General features: G+C 43.3%; 2 protein-coding genes and 1 long non-coding RNA gene across 11 annotated transcripts in view; 1 reads left to right on the top strand and 2 right to left on the bottom strand.

Moving 5' to 3' along the window:
* The window catches only part of FANCL (FA complementation group L), an 88,086-nt gene extending 72,617 nt beyond the window's left edge, over positions 1 to 15,469 (top strand). For all 4 annotated transcript variants that reach the window (XM_038394423.2, XM_038394425.2, XM_038394424.2 and 1 more), the window contains 3 exons: positions 13,388 to 13,504; positions 14,108 to 14,179; positions 14,635 to 15,469. In XM_038394423.2, coding sequence (XP_038250351.1) covers positions 13,388 to 13,504; positions 14,108 to 14,179; positions 14,635 to 14,670 — 225 coding nt within the window. In that variant the 3' untranslated portion in view covers positions 14,671 to 15,469. The remainder of the gene's footprint in view (positions 1 to 13,387; positions 13,505 to 14,107; positions 14,180 to 14,634) is intronic.
* Positions 138 to 4,660, bottom strand: LOC122459550. Of its 2 annotated transcripts, none has more exons than XR_006280318.1 (4): positions 2,963 to 4,660; positions 2,500 to 2,663; positions 2,117 to 2,200; positions 138 to 1,230 (listed from the first exon to the last, which is right to left on the bottom strand). It is a non-coding gene; the product is annotated as an uncharacterized LOC122459550 (long non-coding RNA). The 2 variants fall into 2 exon arrangements; XR_006280317.1 differs by having other exon boundaries at positions 3,164 to 4,660.
* The window catches only part of VRK2 (VRK serine/threonine kinase 2), a 72,506-nt gene continuing 69,778 nt past the window's right edge, over positions 14,284 to 17,011 (bottom strand). For all 5 annotated transcript variants that reach the window (XM_043511944.1, XM_038394420.2, XM_038394418.2 and 2 more), the window contains one exon: positions 14,284 to 14,981. In XM_043511944.1, coding sequence (XP_043367879.1) covers positions 14,739 to 14,981 — 243 coding nt within the window. In that variant the 3' untranslated portion in view covers positions 14,284 to 14,738. The remainder of the gene's footprint in view (positions 14,982 to 17,011) is intronic.

The following is a 17,011-nucleotide window of genomic DNA, read 5'->3' as shown; positions in this document are numbered from 1 at the left end:
CCATCATCAATATCCATACTGCCACAATACCGAGTTCACCCAGAGCCCTGGGCTCACCGATCTCATGCCATGCACCGCCCTTTTCGTTGTCTGAATCAGAAAGTGAGCAAGAGGATCTAGCTTCCCAACGCCCTTCTCACCCGCCATACAGAGCCCAGTTTCACTATGGACACCCTTCTGACCCACAACATCCCTAGTATGGGCAACCATGGTACCAACCACTGCACCCCTTCCCATCACAGTGGCCATACTGGGACTCCGGCAGGCCCAAAGGCAACAGGCCTCCATCACTGATAGTATGGTGTACCAACAGCTGAGGAAGTACCCTCCTTCAGCTGCTGCCTCAAGGGCCTCTGAACTCCCCGAGCAGGCAAGGGAGGCCAAAGTCAAAGAAGTCGTCACTCCTCCAGCCCACTTTTCATCATTATCACCAGATGAAACTGTGATGCCCCCTCCGCCATCCATGCCGGATGACTTTAAGCTGTTCCAGGACTTGGCACAGAGGGTGACAGAGACCTTTACAAGAGGTGTCTGAGTTGCACCACTATGTGGTGGACATTCCGCATTCCTCCACCTCCTCCAGAGTGCCCCCTCCCTATTATTGAGGCTCTACTGGATTCTGCCAAGGTGATATGGCAGGCCTCTGCATCCATCCCACCAACTTGAAGAGGATGGACAAGAAATATTATGTGCCAGCAAAGGACACAGAATTCCTGTTCTCACACTTGCCTCCCAATTTGATCATTGTGGATGCAATTAACTCTAAAGGCTGCCAAAACCACTTTAAGTCCACCCCTTATACCAGGACTGGGAGTGCCTGGACCTGTTTTGCAGTAAGGCCCGCGCCTCAGCTACCCTTCAATTCAAAGTGGTGAACTATCAAGCCTTCTGGGCTAACTATGGCTCAGAACTATGTGAAATTTAGTTATTTTATTGAAATATTGAATAACTCCCCCATTCTCACAAGGACCAATTTAAGGCCTTGGTTAACGAGGGCCAGCTGGTGACAGTCGCTCCAGTATGCATTTGACGGTGGCATGTTCTATTTTGTCTGCGTTGTGATGAGACAGGCCTCGTGGCTTCATCTCTTTGACTTCCCCAAGGAGGTCCAAATGACTGTGGAGGACTTCCCTTTTTAGGGGACAAAATTATTTGCTGAAAAGACAGATGCGTCCCTCCACATGTTAAAAGATTTGAGGGCCACTCTTCGATCCCTTGGGATTTATACACCTGGGTACAAAAAGTACAGCCCTCAGCCACCATTTAAGCCTTGCTCACAATACTCATCTCAATAGTCACAATATCCATCTCAATATACACAAAGATCGCATGAACCTCAGAGGAAGAAGCCCAGGTTCTCCAGATGAAAGATGTTGGGATCTCGGCAAACTTCCTCTCAGCCCTCCACCTTGAAGAAATAGTTTTGAGAGGCTGATCGAGGTGCCCGTAGAACTCTCCCCTCATTTCACAGTGGAAAACACCCATCCCTTTGGAGATCATCTCGACTCGTTCCACAGAATGTGGGAATGGATAACCTCCAACAAATCTGAGATGGCTACTCCAACCATTTCTCCTCCCTCTACCCCTCCCAAACACCCCTCCCCATCCCTTTTCAAAAAGAAAAGGAGTACCCGTGGCACCTTAGAAACTAACAAATTTATTAGAGCATAAGCTTTCGTGAGCTACAGCTCACTTCTCACAAGAGCTTTCTATGTCAGGAGATAAACCATCTCCTCAGTGTAGGAGCCATAGTGCTAGTATCCACACATGCAAGGGGCAGAGGCTTCTAATTTTGTTACTTCCTGGAGACCCATACTGGACCTCAGAGCGCTCAAAAAGTTTATCAAAGCTCAGAAGTTCAAGATGGTCACGTTATTATCATTCGTTATCGTTAGAAAAAGGAGACTGGTTCTCGGCCCTTAACCTCCAAGATGCTTATTTTCACATCTTGATCATATGGAGCCACAGACATTACCTCAGGTTCGTGTTAGGTCAAAACCACTACCAACACAGAGTACTCCCTTTCGGCCTTTCATTGGCCCCAAGAATAATCTTCAAGGTCATTTTGGTAGTGGTGGCCCACTTATGCTCTCAAGGCATCATGATTTATCATTACATGGACTGCCTTCTCAGGGTCTGGTCCTTTGCAGAATCCCAGCAAGTCACTGAGACGACACTAGATCTGTTTCAGAATCTGGGCCTACAGATAGATAAACAAAAATCTACATTAATACCGGTAGAGAGACTAGAATTCATAGGAGCCAACCTTGACTCCATTCCTCCCACATCACAGATTTCTCAGTCTCTCATCGTTGATAGAAACAGTACAATCCAACCCCCAAATTTTGGCCAAACATTGCCTCCAGCTCCTGGGCCACATGGCCATGAGCACATCGGTTATTGCTCATCCCAGACTACGCATGAGATCTCCAAGCATGCTTTTGGTTCAGTTTGCAGGCCGAACAAAGACAACATAAGCAAACTACTATCAGTGCCCACCAGGGTCAAGCAATCCCAGTAAACATCTGTACGGGAATCCTGTTTGTTCAGTCTTCCCCATCTCTACTCCTAACTGCACGTATCTCAATGGTCGCACAATACAGGACAAATGGTCTCCAGGTGAGAGAAGCCTCCACATCAACATGTGCACTTGTTTCCTCCTGCTGATCAAAGACGTGCACAAAAGGGTCATGATGGATAATATGGCCTGCATGTATTACACAAACCATCAGGGAGGCACCAGGTCTCATTCCCTCTCCGTAGAATTCTAAAACTATGGAACTGATGCATCTCCCATAGTATCTTAATATCAGCTACCTACTTACCAGGAATACACAACATGATGGCAGACAGTCTCAGCCCCAAATTCCCACATGACCACGAATGGGGGAGAGATTCGGTGGTACTACACAACATATTCTGACAATGGGGGATACCGGTAATAGACCTATTCACTACTTACCAGAACAAGCAGTGTCCACAGTACTGCTTGAGTGGGGATCAGACGACATTCCATGGAAGATGCCCTCCTCCATCCATGGGACAAAGGCCTTCTTTACGCTTTTCCCCCATTACGTCTAATATTGAAAGTCCTGTTGAAAGTGAAGAGAGCGCAAACATACTGATTTCTCCCACTTGGCCCAGACAGACGTGGTACCCTTACCTGTCACAGCTGGCATTATGCCCACTGATGACTCTTCCAATAACTCCTTATCTTCTGTTGCTGAAGAGACACACTCTCCACCCCAACCTGTGGATTCTGTGTCTCAAAGTCTGGCTCCTTCATGGTTCCAGCACGTAGAGACGTCTTGCTCTAAGGAGGTATAGGACGTGTTATTGCACAGTAGGAAATACCTATCCACAAAAATGAAAGAGATTCCAGATCTGGGGCCATCCCAAAAGTGTCATGCCTAATACATCCACCCTACCAGTGATCCTGGACTACCTGTTGAGTCTCAAGAAATCAGGACTCTCTATTGGTTCACATAGCAGCAATTGCAACCTTCCCTCAGCAGACAGAAGGATATTCAATCTTCTCCCATCTGACTATGAAGAAGTTTATCAAATGAATAGCAAACTTCTTCCCACAACCCAGACTTCCCATGCCTCAATAGGATCGCAACCTACTATTAAAAGGTCTGACTAGGCCACCATTTGAACCCATGGCCAGCCACTTGTTCGTTAACTCACCTTACCATGAAGGTGGTGTTTCTCATAGTCATCACCTCTGCAAGAAGGATTGGGGAAATAGCGGTTTCAATGGCGCATTCCCCTTTCACTGGGTTCTTTCCTGACAAGGTCATGCTTAGACCACATCTGAAATTCACTCTCAACGTGACTTCTGCATTTCACATAAATTAGCTTATTTAGCTTCCAGCCTTTTATCCCAAACCTCATCAGGATAAAAAGAGCCTTCAGAAAATTCTCCTTCCATTGCAGATAGGTCAAAAGGCACAGTGATTTCATCTCACTGACTCTCTAAGTGCGTCTTGGGCTGTATTAAATTCTGTTACCAATTGCATAATGGTAACCCTGTCTTCAATACGCACACATTCTACGAGGTCGGTCTCTTCATCCTTTGCCCAGGGTATCCCTATATCAGAAATATGAAGAGCAATTACTTGGGCATCTGCACACACCTCTACAGAACATTATGGCATCCTGGGGATTTGGCTTCAAACTCCAAATTTGGTGCCAGAGTACTATCATCAATATCAGACTCGACTCCGAAGTCACAATCTCCAGTGGTGGGCACTGCTCAGGAATCACCTACAGTGGAGCCACCCATAGGGACACCTCTCGAAGAAGTTACTCACCTTGTGCAATAACAATGGTTCTTCAAGATGTGTGCCTGATGGGAGCTCCATGATGCACCCTCCTCCCCTCTATTTTGGAGTCCTGGTAGTTGACTGTGCAGTAGAAAAGTAACTGAGGAGAGATTGCTCACGCATGCTGGCTAGCCTAATGGCAGGCGGGGAGCAACGCATGTGCGGGTGGGACAGACTACTACCAAAACTCTCTGATCAGCAGCGCAGGGACATAGACAACCTACAAAAAGAAAAGGTGTACTTGTGGCACCTTAGAGACTAACAAAATTATTTGAGCATAAGCTTTCATGAGCTACAGCTCACTTCATCCGAAGAAGTGAGCTGTAGCTCACGAAAGCTTATGCTCAAATAAATTTGTTAGTCTCTAAGGTGCCACAAGTACGCCTTTTCTCTTTCGGATATAGACTAACACAGCTGCTACTCGACAACCTACAGTGGAGCATCCATAGGAGGACACATCTCAAGGAACCAATGTTACTGCACAAGTGAGTACCTTCTTTACTGGAATTAATCACAATACAGTAACTCCTCACTTAATATTGTAGTTATGTTCCTGAAAAATGTGACTTTAAGGGAAACTATGTTAAGCAACTCCAATTTCCCGATAAGATTTAATGTAAATAGAGGGGGGCTAGGTTCCAGGGAAATTTTTTTGGTCAGACAAAAGGCATTATATACATTTTAAACAATCATTTTAACACAGGTAGCCTGTATACGTTTTTAAAAACAATTTTAAACAAGCAATTTAATACAGGTATTAAACAGGCTGGCAGCACCACTATCAGCTCCCCTATGCGCCCCCCGACCCCCTCAGCGCCTCCCGCCTGCTGGCAGACCATCCCCCCGCCTCCTGCCCATAGCAATCAGCTGTCTTGCAGCGTTCAGGAGGCTGGGGGGAGGAGCGAGGATGCAGTGCGCAGCCTCTCCCTTGCCTCCTGCCTGCAGCAATCAGCTGGTTTGCGGCATTCAGGAGGCTCGGGGGAGGCTGCTCACCATGTCCTCACTCCTCTCCCCAGCCTCCTGAATGCTGCAAGACAGCCGATTGCTGTGGGCAGGAGGCAGGGGGAAGGCACTGATCTGCGGGGTCTGCCGGTGGGCGGGAAGCGCTGTGGGGGGCGGGGGAGGCTGCCAGTGGACAAAGCAGGTGGCCAAAGGATGTTATAGGGGAGCACTGCACAACTTTAAATGAGCATGTTCTGTAATGGAACAGGGATGTAAGATCGAAACAACGTTAAGCAATAGGACATTAAGTGAAGAGTTACTGTACTATAATTCTGGATTGAGTATGGTTCTTACGTATGAAATTTTACAGTTCTTAAATTAAAAACTAATATCTGACTGTGAGGCCTTCTGTCTAATACAGTGAAAGTTCACTGTAGTTAAAAGCATGAGGACCGTCTGAAATAATGAAGTTAAAAAACTGCATGTCGGTCAACAGTGGACATTGTTTTTAGGTGCATGAAATCATGCTAGGACAAAAATGAACCTTTTGCTGAATTATCAAATCTCTCAGGACAGGTAGGGCTCCTCAGTCTGGAGAAGGAAAACTGATCTGAAACCCTCCTCTATGGGTAAAATAAAGCCTAGTTTGGGCAGCAGCAAAAACAGTACCATCTCTTATTTGTCCATCTGGTCTATTGCAATAAGATGGGGAGAGTTTGGGCATTCAACTGGGGAAAGGCCCTCTCACTGTGGTATACATCAGGGACACTAATTAATACACAATAGTTTCTGGCACAAGATGACTACATTGGTGCAAACAATGTTTTTCTTTTTGGTGAGTTACCAAAGGGCAGTAGTAGATATTAGCAAGGGCTAATGCTAATGGTGAGAGGGCATCTTAGCCCTATGCCAGAAGTTCACGCACCTTAAGCCTGGCAGCCCCAGCATCTGAGCTGGGGATTTCTGGCAGTCAGTGTCTGAATAGTCCTGTAGAGGGTCAGGGGACTACCACTTAGAATGAAGAGTCAGATGAATAGCAACGACCTGCACAGCCAAAGAATTCCCATATAAGTAGCAATACTGAATGTACCCCATTTGACTGACAAAGGTCTGGCAGTAGCTGATATGATGGTAGGAGAGGTATTTATGTTCTATATCTGCAGAAAACACGGTGAATGGGAAACGCCGTGAGGGAACTGGGCTTAGATTGTAAACTCTTCTATGGTAACAAAAGCAGGTGTAATGGAGTCAGGAGGGTAGTGAGAGGAGAGCTGAGAAAGAACAATGATTGAAATTATTAGAGTAAGTGACCGACTGATGGCTGTATGGGTCCAAATTAAGGAGCATATTCTGTTTGTGCTATCAGCGAATGCACCTCAAGAAAGATGCAATGAAGCAAAGTTTCCCCTAAGACTTGCAAGCACTAGTGGACAGAGCTGTGCCAGAGGAGATGTTGGGTGACTTGAGTTATGGAAGAGACAAGCAAAAACAGAAGGGGCAAAAAATGTGCTTAGGAAATTCCAGTCTAGGCACTATGGAATGAGGAAGGGAAACTATTACTAGACCATATGTAATGTCAATCAATGGATGATAGCCAACCCATGGTTCCAAAAGATGATGAGTCATTTGGTCACGTACATCAGTAGTGGAAACAAAGTTGGCATTAGCTGAAGAATGGAACTGCCTCAAAAGAACATGGATTGCAGCAGCGGAAGAGATTTGTGGCTGATGCAGATGGGGAAAACAGAGGGAAAGAGAAGAGTAGTGATGGACTGAAGTGCAGCTCGTTACCCAAAACAAAAATATAGAGCCTAATGAAAAAACAAATGAATACACTGAGTGTAAATGAAAGTGACTAGAATGAAGGAAAGTGAGCTGCCAAACAGGCAGTGAAGAAAGCCAAAAAGAATGCCATAGATGACTTGTATGCCAAGCTTGTAAACCATCCACAACTGGCTGGCCAAAAGATCTGTAGCTTGGCAAAAAATGACCACACCCCACATTAAGTGTGTGGGGAGAGAGGGACTGTTGTGTGGTTTGCTGGAGAAACCACTGGCAAAAAAAATCTACAGTGTGGCAAAAATGGCCACACCACACATTAATCGGGGGCATGGGAAGGCAGGGGAACAGACTGTTGACTGGCTGGAGTAAGGTGTGTACCTCTTTAAAGGATAGAGAGGCAAGGAGTGAGGTTGCAGCAAAGACAGAGCTGGTCAACATGGGGATGCTGACCCTCCCCCCCCCCAGGTGACTGGAAGAGAGGAGAGGTCACGCCAAGCAGAAGAAGCCCTCTTTTACCTGGACCAGGCACAACAGCAGTGACTCAAGCTCTGCAATCTTCATGGTGCCATGTGGTAGCACAGCAGGGGAAGGGGTAGGAATGCTCCCTACCCCGCACTTCAGCCCACAGAAGGAAAGCTGGCATTTAGTAAGAGAAGGGGAACAAATTTTATGCATAGCTTGGAAGCTTCTGAATGGAAGGGATACAGTGATCAGATAAATGGACTGGTAAAGAATTCAAAGGAGGTATTTGTTAAAGGACTGGAAACTGGGAAGTTCAGGGCTCCTATGTCTGACATGGCAGGGAGCCAACTGCCCCTCTTAGAGCCCATCTTAACTCACATTGGGGAGGGGGGAGGAGAAGAGATGGTAAGGTCCCAGCAGTAGGTGGGCTGGGAACGAGGAAGGGAAAGAGGGTTAACTGATGGAACCTCCCTGGTATATATTGAAATGATCATGCCATTACTAGCACTATACACTTTTATCTGTGGGGAGCTCCCAGACAGTTAATAAAATGGAGATCTAATTAAACCACGTGCAGTGTCTCCTGTCCTTCCGGCATAGCTGGCCAATGAGATTCAAAGGGAAGGAGAATGGTATTGCAACTCCATTTGTAAAGAATGATCAGGTGAGGCTGTTAGTAACACATGAACAAGCAAAGGAGAAGTGGAAATAGTAGTTTGAGCGGCAAAACCACCTTTTTGACAGAGTTGCCTACATGTAAACCATCCACAACTGGCTGGCCAAAAGATCTATAGCTTGGCAAAAAATGACCACACCCCACATGAAGGATCTGAGTTTTACATAATGGAGGTTAAGGTGAGAAAATGTAGTCCAGATAATGAAGAATGGTAAGGCAGTTGGACCTGATAAAATGATGGCAGACCTGGTGAAAATCCAATGATTGAAATTATTAGAGTAAGTGACCGACTGATGGCTTTATGGGTCCAAATTAAGGCGCATATTCTGCTCCTTAAAAACCAAGAGAGGTATAAAGTGGATGAGCAGAGTAGTTAAAGCCATAGAGTGAATCAAGAGTATTCCTGAAGACTGATGAGAGTCTGTTGTTGGCATCAATACATAAGGAAAGCATCCATGAATGCAGACACTATACTATCAAGGGATAAAGTTACCAGAACACACATTGGATGCTAAGATTGGGAGAAAGGTGGACAGGACAAATGAACAAAAATAGTTCTGCTTTAGGAAAAGCTAAGGAACCACAGATTCCATGTTCATAATTTGGCAAGTGATAGAGAAGCAGCTAGAATATTAACAGGATAGCTTCTGGGCTTTCATAGACTCTAGAAAAAGCATATGTTAAAATGAACAGAAGGATGCTCACACCAGTGTTGAAATATTGACTGAGAATTTAATAACTATGGGGAATGAAGTATATAGATCTAAAACAGTGATCTGAATGTGTTTTGGAACAGCAAGCCCCTTGGAATTGGAAATCAGATTGCATCGGGGTCAGCCCTCAGTCCATTGCTTTTTATCATATTTATAGACTACATCAGCAGGAAGATCACAATGGGAAAAGGTCAGAAGCTGCAATATAGAAATGAAATAGCAATAAGGGCATCCTCAAAAGACGACTTGGAGAAAATAGTAAACCAATGGTATGACCAGCTAAGCAGCCATGGGATGACAATGAACATGACTAAGACAGAGGTCTCGTGGCACAGTAGAGGTACCACAGGGAAACTGGGTATAGAGATTAATAGAGTACGACTAAACCAGACTGACTGATTCAATTACCTGAGTGGCTGGATTACGGAGGACTGTGTTTGAATATGAGCCAAAGGCTAGATTTGAGTGCTGGAAGTATGTAGAATAATATCCCCGGTATTGCACATCACAAATGTTTGCCACTGAGACTGAAAGCCCAATTATATAGAACAATGGTGCACCCTGTAACGCTGGCAGACCAGTGGACTAGAATGTATTCACTTGTGTATTAGTATAGATCAAAATGAGTATAAATATAAGAGTGTATTCAGGAATTTAAACTTCACGAAAACGTGGAATGTTACTTGTATTGTTTTCACTTATTAGTTTCTGTTATAATGTAATAGCAAACATTTACATTATGCATAACCCTGTAACTGAATAACCCATCAAAGAAATCTTGTGAAATGATAATAAAGGACTTAACAGAAAATGCTAATTTCAAAGCAAGTGGCCATTATGTATGATGGTCAGACATCAAAAGGCTAAGTGCATTCCTCACTCACCAACATCAAAGGAAAAGCCCACGTGTATAGAAAGACTGTCAGCTTGCTTTCTGTCACAAAAAAATATAAATATGGATTCTCCGAAAGATCCTTTCATTTCTGAACTGTTTAGACTCACCTCAGTCCCCAGAAAAATCATGGAGCAGGTCCTCAAGGATTCCATTTTGAAGCACTTGGAGGAGAGGAAGGTGATCAGAAACAGTCAACATGGATTCACCAAGGCAGGGATTGCCAACATTTGGCACGCGGCCCGCCAGGGTAAGCCCCCTGGTGGGCTGGGCCAGTTTGTTTACTTGCCACATCCACACGTTTGGCTCATTGCGGCTCCCATTGGTTGCAGTTCAGCACTGCAGGCCAATGGGGGCTGTGGGAAGCGGTGTGGGCCGAGGAATACCTTGACTTTAGCAAAGCTTTTGATACAGTCTCCCACAGTATTTTTGCTAGCAAATTAAAAAAGTATGGATTGGACGAATGGACTATAAGGTGGATAGAAAGCTGGCTAGATCGTCGGGCTCAACAGGTAGTGATCAATGGTTCGATGTCTAGTTGGTAGTTGGTATCAAGTGGAGTGCCCGAGAGGTCAGTCCTGGACCAGTTTTGTTTAACATCTTCATTAATGATCTGGATGATGGGATGGATTGCACCCTCAGCAAGTTGGCGGATGACACTACGCTGGGGGGAGAAGTAGATATGCTGGAGGGTAGGGATAGAGTCCAGAGTGACCTAGACAAATTGGAGGATTGGGCCAAAAAAATCTGAGGTCCACCATGGACAAGTGCAGAGTCCTGCATTTAGGATGGATAAATCCCATTCACTGCCACAGGCTGGGGACCAACTGGCGGTAGTTCTGCAGAAAAGGACCTGGGGATTACAGTCAATGAGAATTTGGATATGAGTCAACAGTGTGTCCTTGTTGCCAAGAAGGCTAACAGCATATTGGTCTGCATTAGTAGAAGCATTGCCAGCAGATGGAGAGAAGTGATTATGTCCCTCTATTCGGCACTGGTGAGGCCACATCTGGAGTATTCCATCCAGTTTTGAGCCCTCCATATAGAAAGGATGTGGACAAATTGGAGAGAGTTCAGGAGAGGGCAATGAAAATGATTAGAGGCCTGGGGCACATGACTTACGAGGAGAGGCTGAGGGAACTGGTCTTATTTAGTCTGCAGAGGAGAAGAGGAGTGAGGGGGGATTTGATAGCAGCCTTCAACTACTGTGAAGGGGGTTCCAAATAGGATGGAGCTAGGCTGTTCTCAGTGGTGGCAGATGACAGAACAAGGAGTAATGGTCTCAAGTTGCAGTGGGGGAGGTCTAGGTTGCATATCAGGAAAAACTATTTCACTAGGAGGGTGGTGAAGCACTGGGTTACCTAGTGTGGTGATGGAACCTCCATCCTTAGAGGTTACTAAGGGCTAGCTTGACAAAGCCCTGGCTGGGATGATTTAGTTGGGATTGGTCCTGCTTTGAGCAGGGGTTGGACTAGATGACCACCTGAGGTCTCTTCCAACCCTGATCTTCTATGATTCTATGACTCTCTTGCAAGGAAGTATACCAGATGCAAAGTGGAGATCCCCAGAGACAATCTGTGTACCTGAAAAACTTCTGTGAAATTGGCAATTTATTACATTACTACTACAAACTGTGACTCACCTGTTAATATACTTTACCTGCTTTAACCTCTCAATAACTCTCTTATTTCTTTGCTAATAAACCTTTAGTTAGTTTACTATAGAATTGGCTGCCAGTGTTGTCTTTGGCATAAGATCTGGAATACCAATTGGTCTGGGGTAAGTGAAACCTGCTATGGTGTGATTTTGGGTTTAAGTGACCATTATCACAAATTCTAGTTTGTCTGGGTGGCAAGATTGGCTGCAGAATCTAAGGGGATTCCAAAGTAAGACTGGTATAGTGATCCAGGAGTTCACATTTGCTGGCGTGATGAAATCTAATTATAGAACATACCACCACTTTGGGGTATTGTCCCTTGTTTTCTGACAGTCTGCCCTGAAGCAGGCACTCTGTTGTTAGCCACTCCAGACAGCATGACACACTCCACAATGTGATACGGTGCAGAAGCCTGGGTGGTAGAGACTCAAGGTCAGTGCCTGCAGGTGTTTGAAACAAGATGCCTTTGCACAATAAAGGGTTACCCAAAGGGACAGATAGTGAAATGAAAGCATTAAGATGGAAGTCAGTTTGTGATGAGGCTGACAAAATCCAAGAAGCGCAACTTTGCTGGTTTAAAGACATACAGAGGATGAACAAAGACCTGGTGAAGATAGCATGGAGAGTATGGTAGGAAAGAGATTCTGAGGAAGCAACGGATGGATTGAATCGTAGAATCATAGAATATCACGGTTGGACGGGATTTCAGGAGGTCATCTAGTCCAACCCCCTGCTCAAAGCAGGACCAATCCCCAAAGATGGTACGCAGATGGACCTTAGTTTTGCTTTGGACAAAGATGATGGATGCTTGTACAACATCATCACCGAGTGTGGGTGGGGAGATGATCACATCTATTGGCTGTAAATAGAACAAGTTCCAGTCTTGGAACAGGTGAAATGGATTTTTAAAGGAAGAAATACACAATAATTAAAGTGATGTACTTTATTTCTTCCTCATTTCCACCCTGTTAATGTCCATAAAAAGAAAAGGAGTACTTGTGGCACCTTAGAGACTAACATTTATTAGAGCATAAGCTTTCGTGAGCTACAGCTCACTTCATCGGATGCATTTGGTGGAAAAAACAGAGGAGAGATTTATACACACACACACAGAGAGAACATGAAACAATGGGTTTATCATACACACTGTAAGGAGAGTGATCACTTAAGATAAGCCATCACCAGCAGCGGGGGGGGGGGGAGGAGGAAAACCTTTCATGGTGACAAGCAAGGTAGGCTAATTCCAGCAGTTAACAAGAATATCAGAGGAACAGTGGGGGGTGGGGTGGGAGGGAGAAATACCATGGGGAAATAGTTTTACTTTGTGTAATGGCTAATCCATTCCCAGTGTCTATTCAAGCCTAAGTTAATTGTATCCAGTTTGCAAATTAATTCCAATTCAGCAGTCTCTCGTTGGAGTCTGTTTTTGAAGCTTTTTTGTTGAAGGATAGCCACTCTCAGGTCTGTGATCGAGTGACCAGAGAGATTGAAGTGTTCTCCAACTGGTTTTTGAATGTTCCCCATGGTATTTCTCCCTCCCACCCCACCCCCCACTGTTCCTCTGATATTCTTGTTAACTGCTGGAATTAGCCTACCTTGCTTGTCACCATGAAAGGTTTTCCTCCTTTCCCCCCCCCCCTGCTGCTGGTGATGGCTTATCTTAAGTGATCACTCTCCTTACAGTGTGTATGATAAACCCATTGTTTCATGTTCTCTGTGTGTGTGTATATAAATCTCTCCTCTGTTTTTTCCACCAAATGCATCAGATGAAGTGAGCTGTAGCTCACGAAAGCTTATGCTCAAATAAATTTGTTAGTCTCTAAGGTGCCACAAGTACTCCTTTTCTTTTTGTGAATACAGACTAACACAGCTGCTACTCTGAAAAATGTCCATAAAGTTAACTTGTCTGAAATAGCTTTATTTTGTATTTTTAAGGACTTCACTATGGACTGTGGTATCTGTTATGCTTACCGACTTGATGGTGCTATTCCAGACCAAGTATGTGGTGATTCCCGATGTGGACAACCTTTCCATCAGGCTTGTTTGTTTGAGGTAAAATTTTTATTAATGTAACAAATCCACTTGGCTCCAATTCATGGATCCCTAATATGGGCTTCTGTATGAGAATATTATGGACGCAGTAGAAATAGCTAGTTAAGTGACGGGTAAAGGACTGGTAAGAGAGAACTTTATCAGCAATGAAGCAGAACCACTAAGCCTTCTTAATTCCATGTTCTTATTGCTGCTTCCCTAGTGTTCTCTCCCATCACTCGCGTATGTTTTATAAGCTCTTGGGGGGCAGGGAACCTGCTTTACTGTGTGTGTACGGGCTAAGGTCTAATCCAGACAGGAGCTTCTAGGTGCTACAAATGTAGAACTATTTAGTAATAGTGCTCTGAAAACCTCAGAAGGGAATGTGGGGGAAGTCAGTGAAGATCACTTTAGAGTACTTTCAGTATGTGAAACCAGGTAATCATGACAGGTAGATTGTACAGAAAACTAATCCAGCAAAATTGCATGCTCCTAATCCAGTGTGAAAACACTTCAAATAGGGATTTATTAGCTATGGTGAAGAGCACTATTTATAAGAACTTTAGACTCGTTCCTAAATTGGGCATAAAATAAATATTAAGTTTTCATTATCTTATCTTGCAGTGGTTACAAGGTCTTTCTTCTAGCAGACAAAGTTTTAATGTCATCTTTGGTGAATGTCCATATTGTAACAAGGTAAGGAAACATTTCAGGAAGTCTAATGGAAATGTATAACTGAATAAAGTACAGTACTTGAGTTTGGGAAAAGTAGAAAAAATAAGAGCAGCAGACAGTTAATGTTAATTTGATAAACACTTGTGGATTTTATATTTTATTCCACTGTAAAAATTATAGCATGGAGTTAATTTCATGCACCAGTATTTAAAATTATTTGTTGAAATGAGAGTAAAAGTAAGATGTAACAATGTCTATATATCAAACGTATACCAGAGTCCTTTATCATGAAAGACACAGGAGATTTAATTCTACAATTTTTAGTATTACTCTATGAAAGGACTAGTTCTGGGAAGCATGCCTAATATTCAGAATAGAAACAATCAAATAAAAATAGTTAGCACACATGTAGCTGTACACAGTAGAGGTTAAAAGGTATTTATTTACAGTATGTTACTTCACAAATCTTTTTCAAGCCAATCTCGGTGAAAATGTCTATGAAGAAACTTTGAAAAAAGAACTTACACAGCTCTGGGTGAATGACACTGCACATAAACTCAAGACATTGTAAATGGTGACATCAAAGAAAATATAACACAAGGAATATTAATATCAGAAGTATAAGTATGGTCATGGTGTATCCGTACCTCTCTTCAGTAAATGCAAGCTTAAAAATATTGGATACAGAAGGACTAGTAAAATCTCTATTGGGTTCTTGCAAAAATACTGGAGAATATGTAATGCTATTTTGGTGGTGTTTCTTTTTAACTTCCCAGAGAACTGTTTGGGGATAGTGCCTGTGTAGTTGTCTTACGGTGTTTTCCTGCAAGGGGAAAAAAAATATTCAAATGTTTCCAGCATTAAACCGAGTGGAAATCTGAATCAGAAGAACAAAGATTAAAATATTCTGTTGCACTGCTTTCTGGGGGAAACTTACATGCAAATGTCAAAGAACTACAATGGAAGAACGAATTCTGACAAGCTTTTAGCAAGATTAGCTAGTAACGTTTGCTGAGCTACTAGGAGTAGAGATTTAACCCCTCTAGATTTTGTGAACATTCTGTCAGATGCAGCTAACATTCAAAGCTTTATAAATGTACAAATACAGCAGTGTTCAGATGTACAAATTAATGTGGGGTTTGGTTTTATAACATGTAGACTAAATGCTTTGCAAAAAGAAATAATTAGAAATTCATTTTTAAAAGCACCATCTAAAGGGTTCTAATACCTTTATCTTTGTCCTCAAAATTGTGAAAATCTATAACATTTACAATATTCTTGCTAATAAAGTTATTATATACACATTCTAAACTTTGGATTGTCAAATTTGCTGTTCCTATTTATTTAAATTTCATTTTATATCACCACAGTACAGCAAAACTTGTCATGATTCCTCAAAGGTGTAAGTGGTATTCAATTTCTAGAAGCATCAACTTTATGGCGCCTTTGTCCTGCTTTGATCTTCACCTCTGAACTGACTCCTGCACCCACAACCCCATCACAAAACTTTCTTCAAAGCACAGTTGTTTCTTGTATTTCAGTCCTGAAGTTTCTTTTGACAATCACATCGTCCGTTAACGTTGCTACCTTCCCATCCCACCTTCCTTCTGCAAACTCCTGTCCGTAAATATCCCGTTCTGACTTCCAATTTCCTCCTCTCTTTCCTGATGCCTGTTCTGACTATAGTTTTCATATTCCATCCCACTCTCATCCACACTACTTTCTTTTGCTAAATCCATCCCACTTATCCTCTATCCTGGCATTGTAGTCCTTTGGATGAAAAATTTGTAGTGGAGAAAGTCAATGTGGACCCTGAATTATCTACCATTTGCCTTGCCAACTGATTCTCCTTTCTAATTAGATACAGAAGTCGTTCTTTGATGCAGTTTTCACCACAAAAAGATGAGAACTATCTCATGAACTATTCTTCTCTATAGTCTCCAATTTAGGTGGTAGTCTACTCTGATCCTCTGTCATTTGCTTTCATGCCTACTCTCATGCTCTTCCTTCCCCAGCTGGTTGTTTTTTCTCTGCCTTCACACATACCACTGTTTCCTGTACCCTAAAAGCCCTTCTACCTTTCCAACTATCACACATTTAACTTCCAAATCCTTGAGCAAGCTTTGTACTCTGGTTTTCTTGTCAGTTCACTCTCCTCATCTCTTCTCCAATCTATTCACTATTTTCCAAGTGACTGACACCTTTCTTGCATCTCTTCTCCATCCTCATTCAGTCTTTTACACCCCCTACCTCTATAGTCTCCTTCAACTGTTCTGCTTCCCTCCACTCTTGGTGAACTGCAGGGTTCTGTTCTTGTTCCTTTTCTTCCTTCTTTTCTGGAGGTTAAGGTCATATCTGCATTCCTGGCTACCACGTTACACATACCACTCCCAATTCTACTATTTCCACCCCTGATCAGTGGCAAAGAGGTATGGCATTTTCCTGATGTATTGCCTCCAAAAAACTAAATGGCAAAAAACAGATTTCTCCCTACTTATTCCACATCCCAGTCTTGGGGTTGCAGTGTTGTAAATGACTCCACCTCTCACAATTAGGCTGCTACTGAATTCTGTAACAACTTCAGTGTTTTCCAGTATATGTCACTTTCTCTCCATAACTACTGCTACAACTCTTCTTCTGCCTTAATAAATTGATGACTAGACTCTTGCAAACTGCTTTGTTCTGTCAAACTCAGCTTCCATCTTCTAGTCCATTTGAAATGCCACCATCAAACTCATCTTCCTTTCCTGCTGTTATAACCATGTCATATACGGAGTCCGTTCTCTGACTCTTCATCATATTCAGCTTCCTCATCATCATGGCTGTGCCTAGACTAGAATAAGGGTATATAAA

The sequence above is a fragment of the Dermochelys coriacea genome, chromosome 3 (genome assembly GCF_009764565.3).
Source record: "Dermochelys coriacea isolate rDerCor1 chromosome 3, rDerCor1.pri.v4, whole genome shotgun sequence".
NCBI lineage: Eukaryota > Metazoa > Chordata > Testudines > Dermochelyidae > Dermochelys > Dermochelys coriacea.
This window is presented reverse-complemented; position numbering and strand designations above follow the sequence as displayed.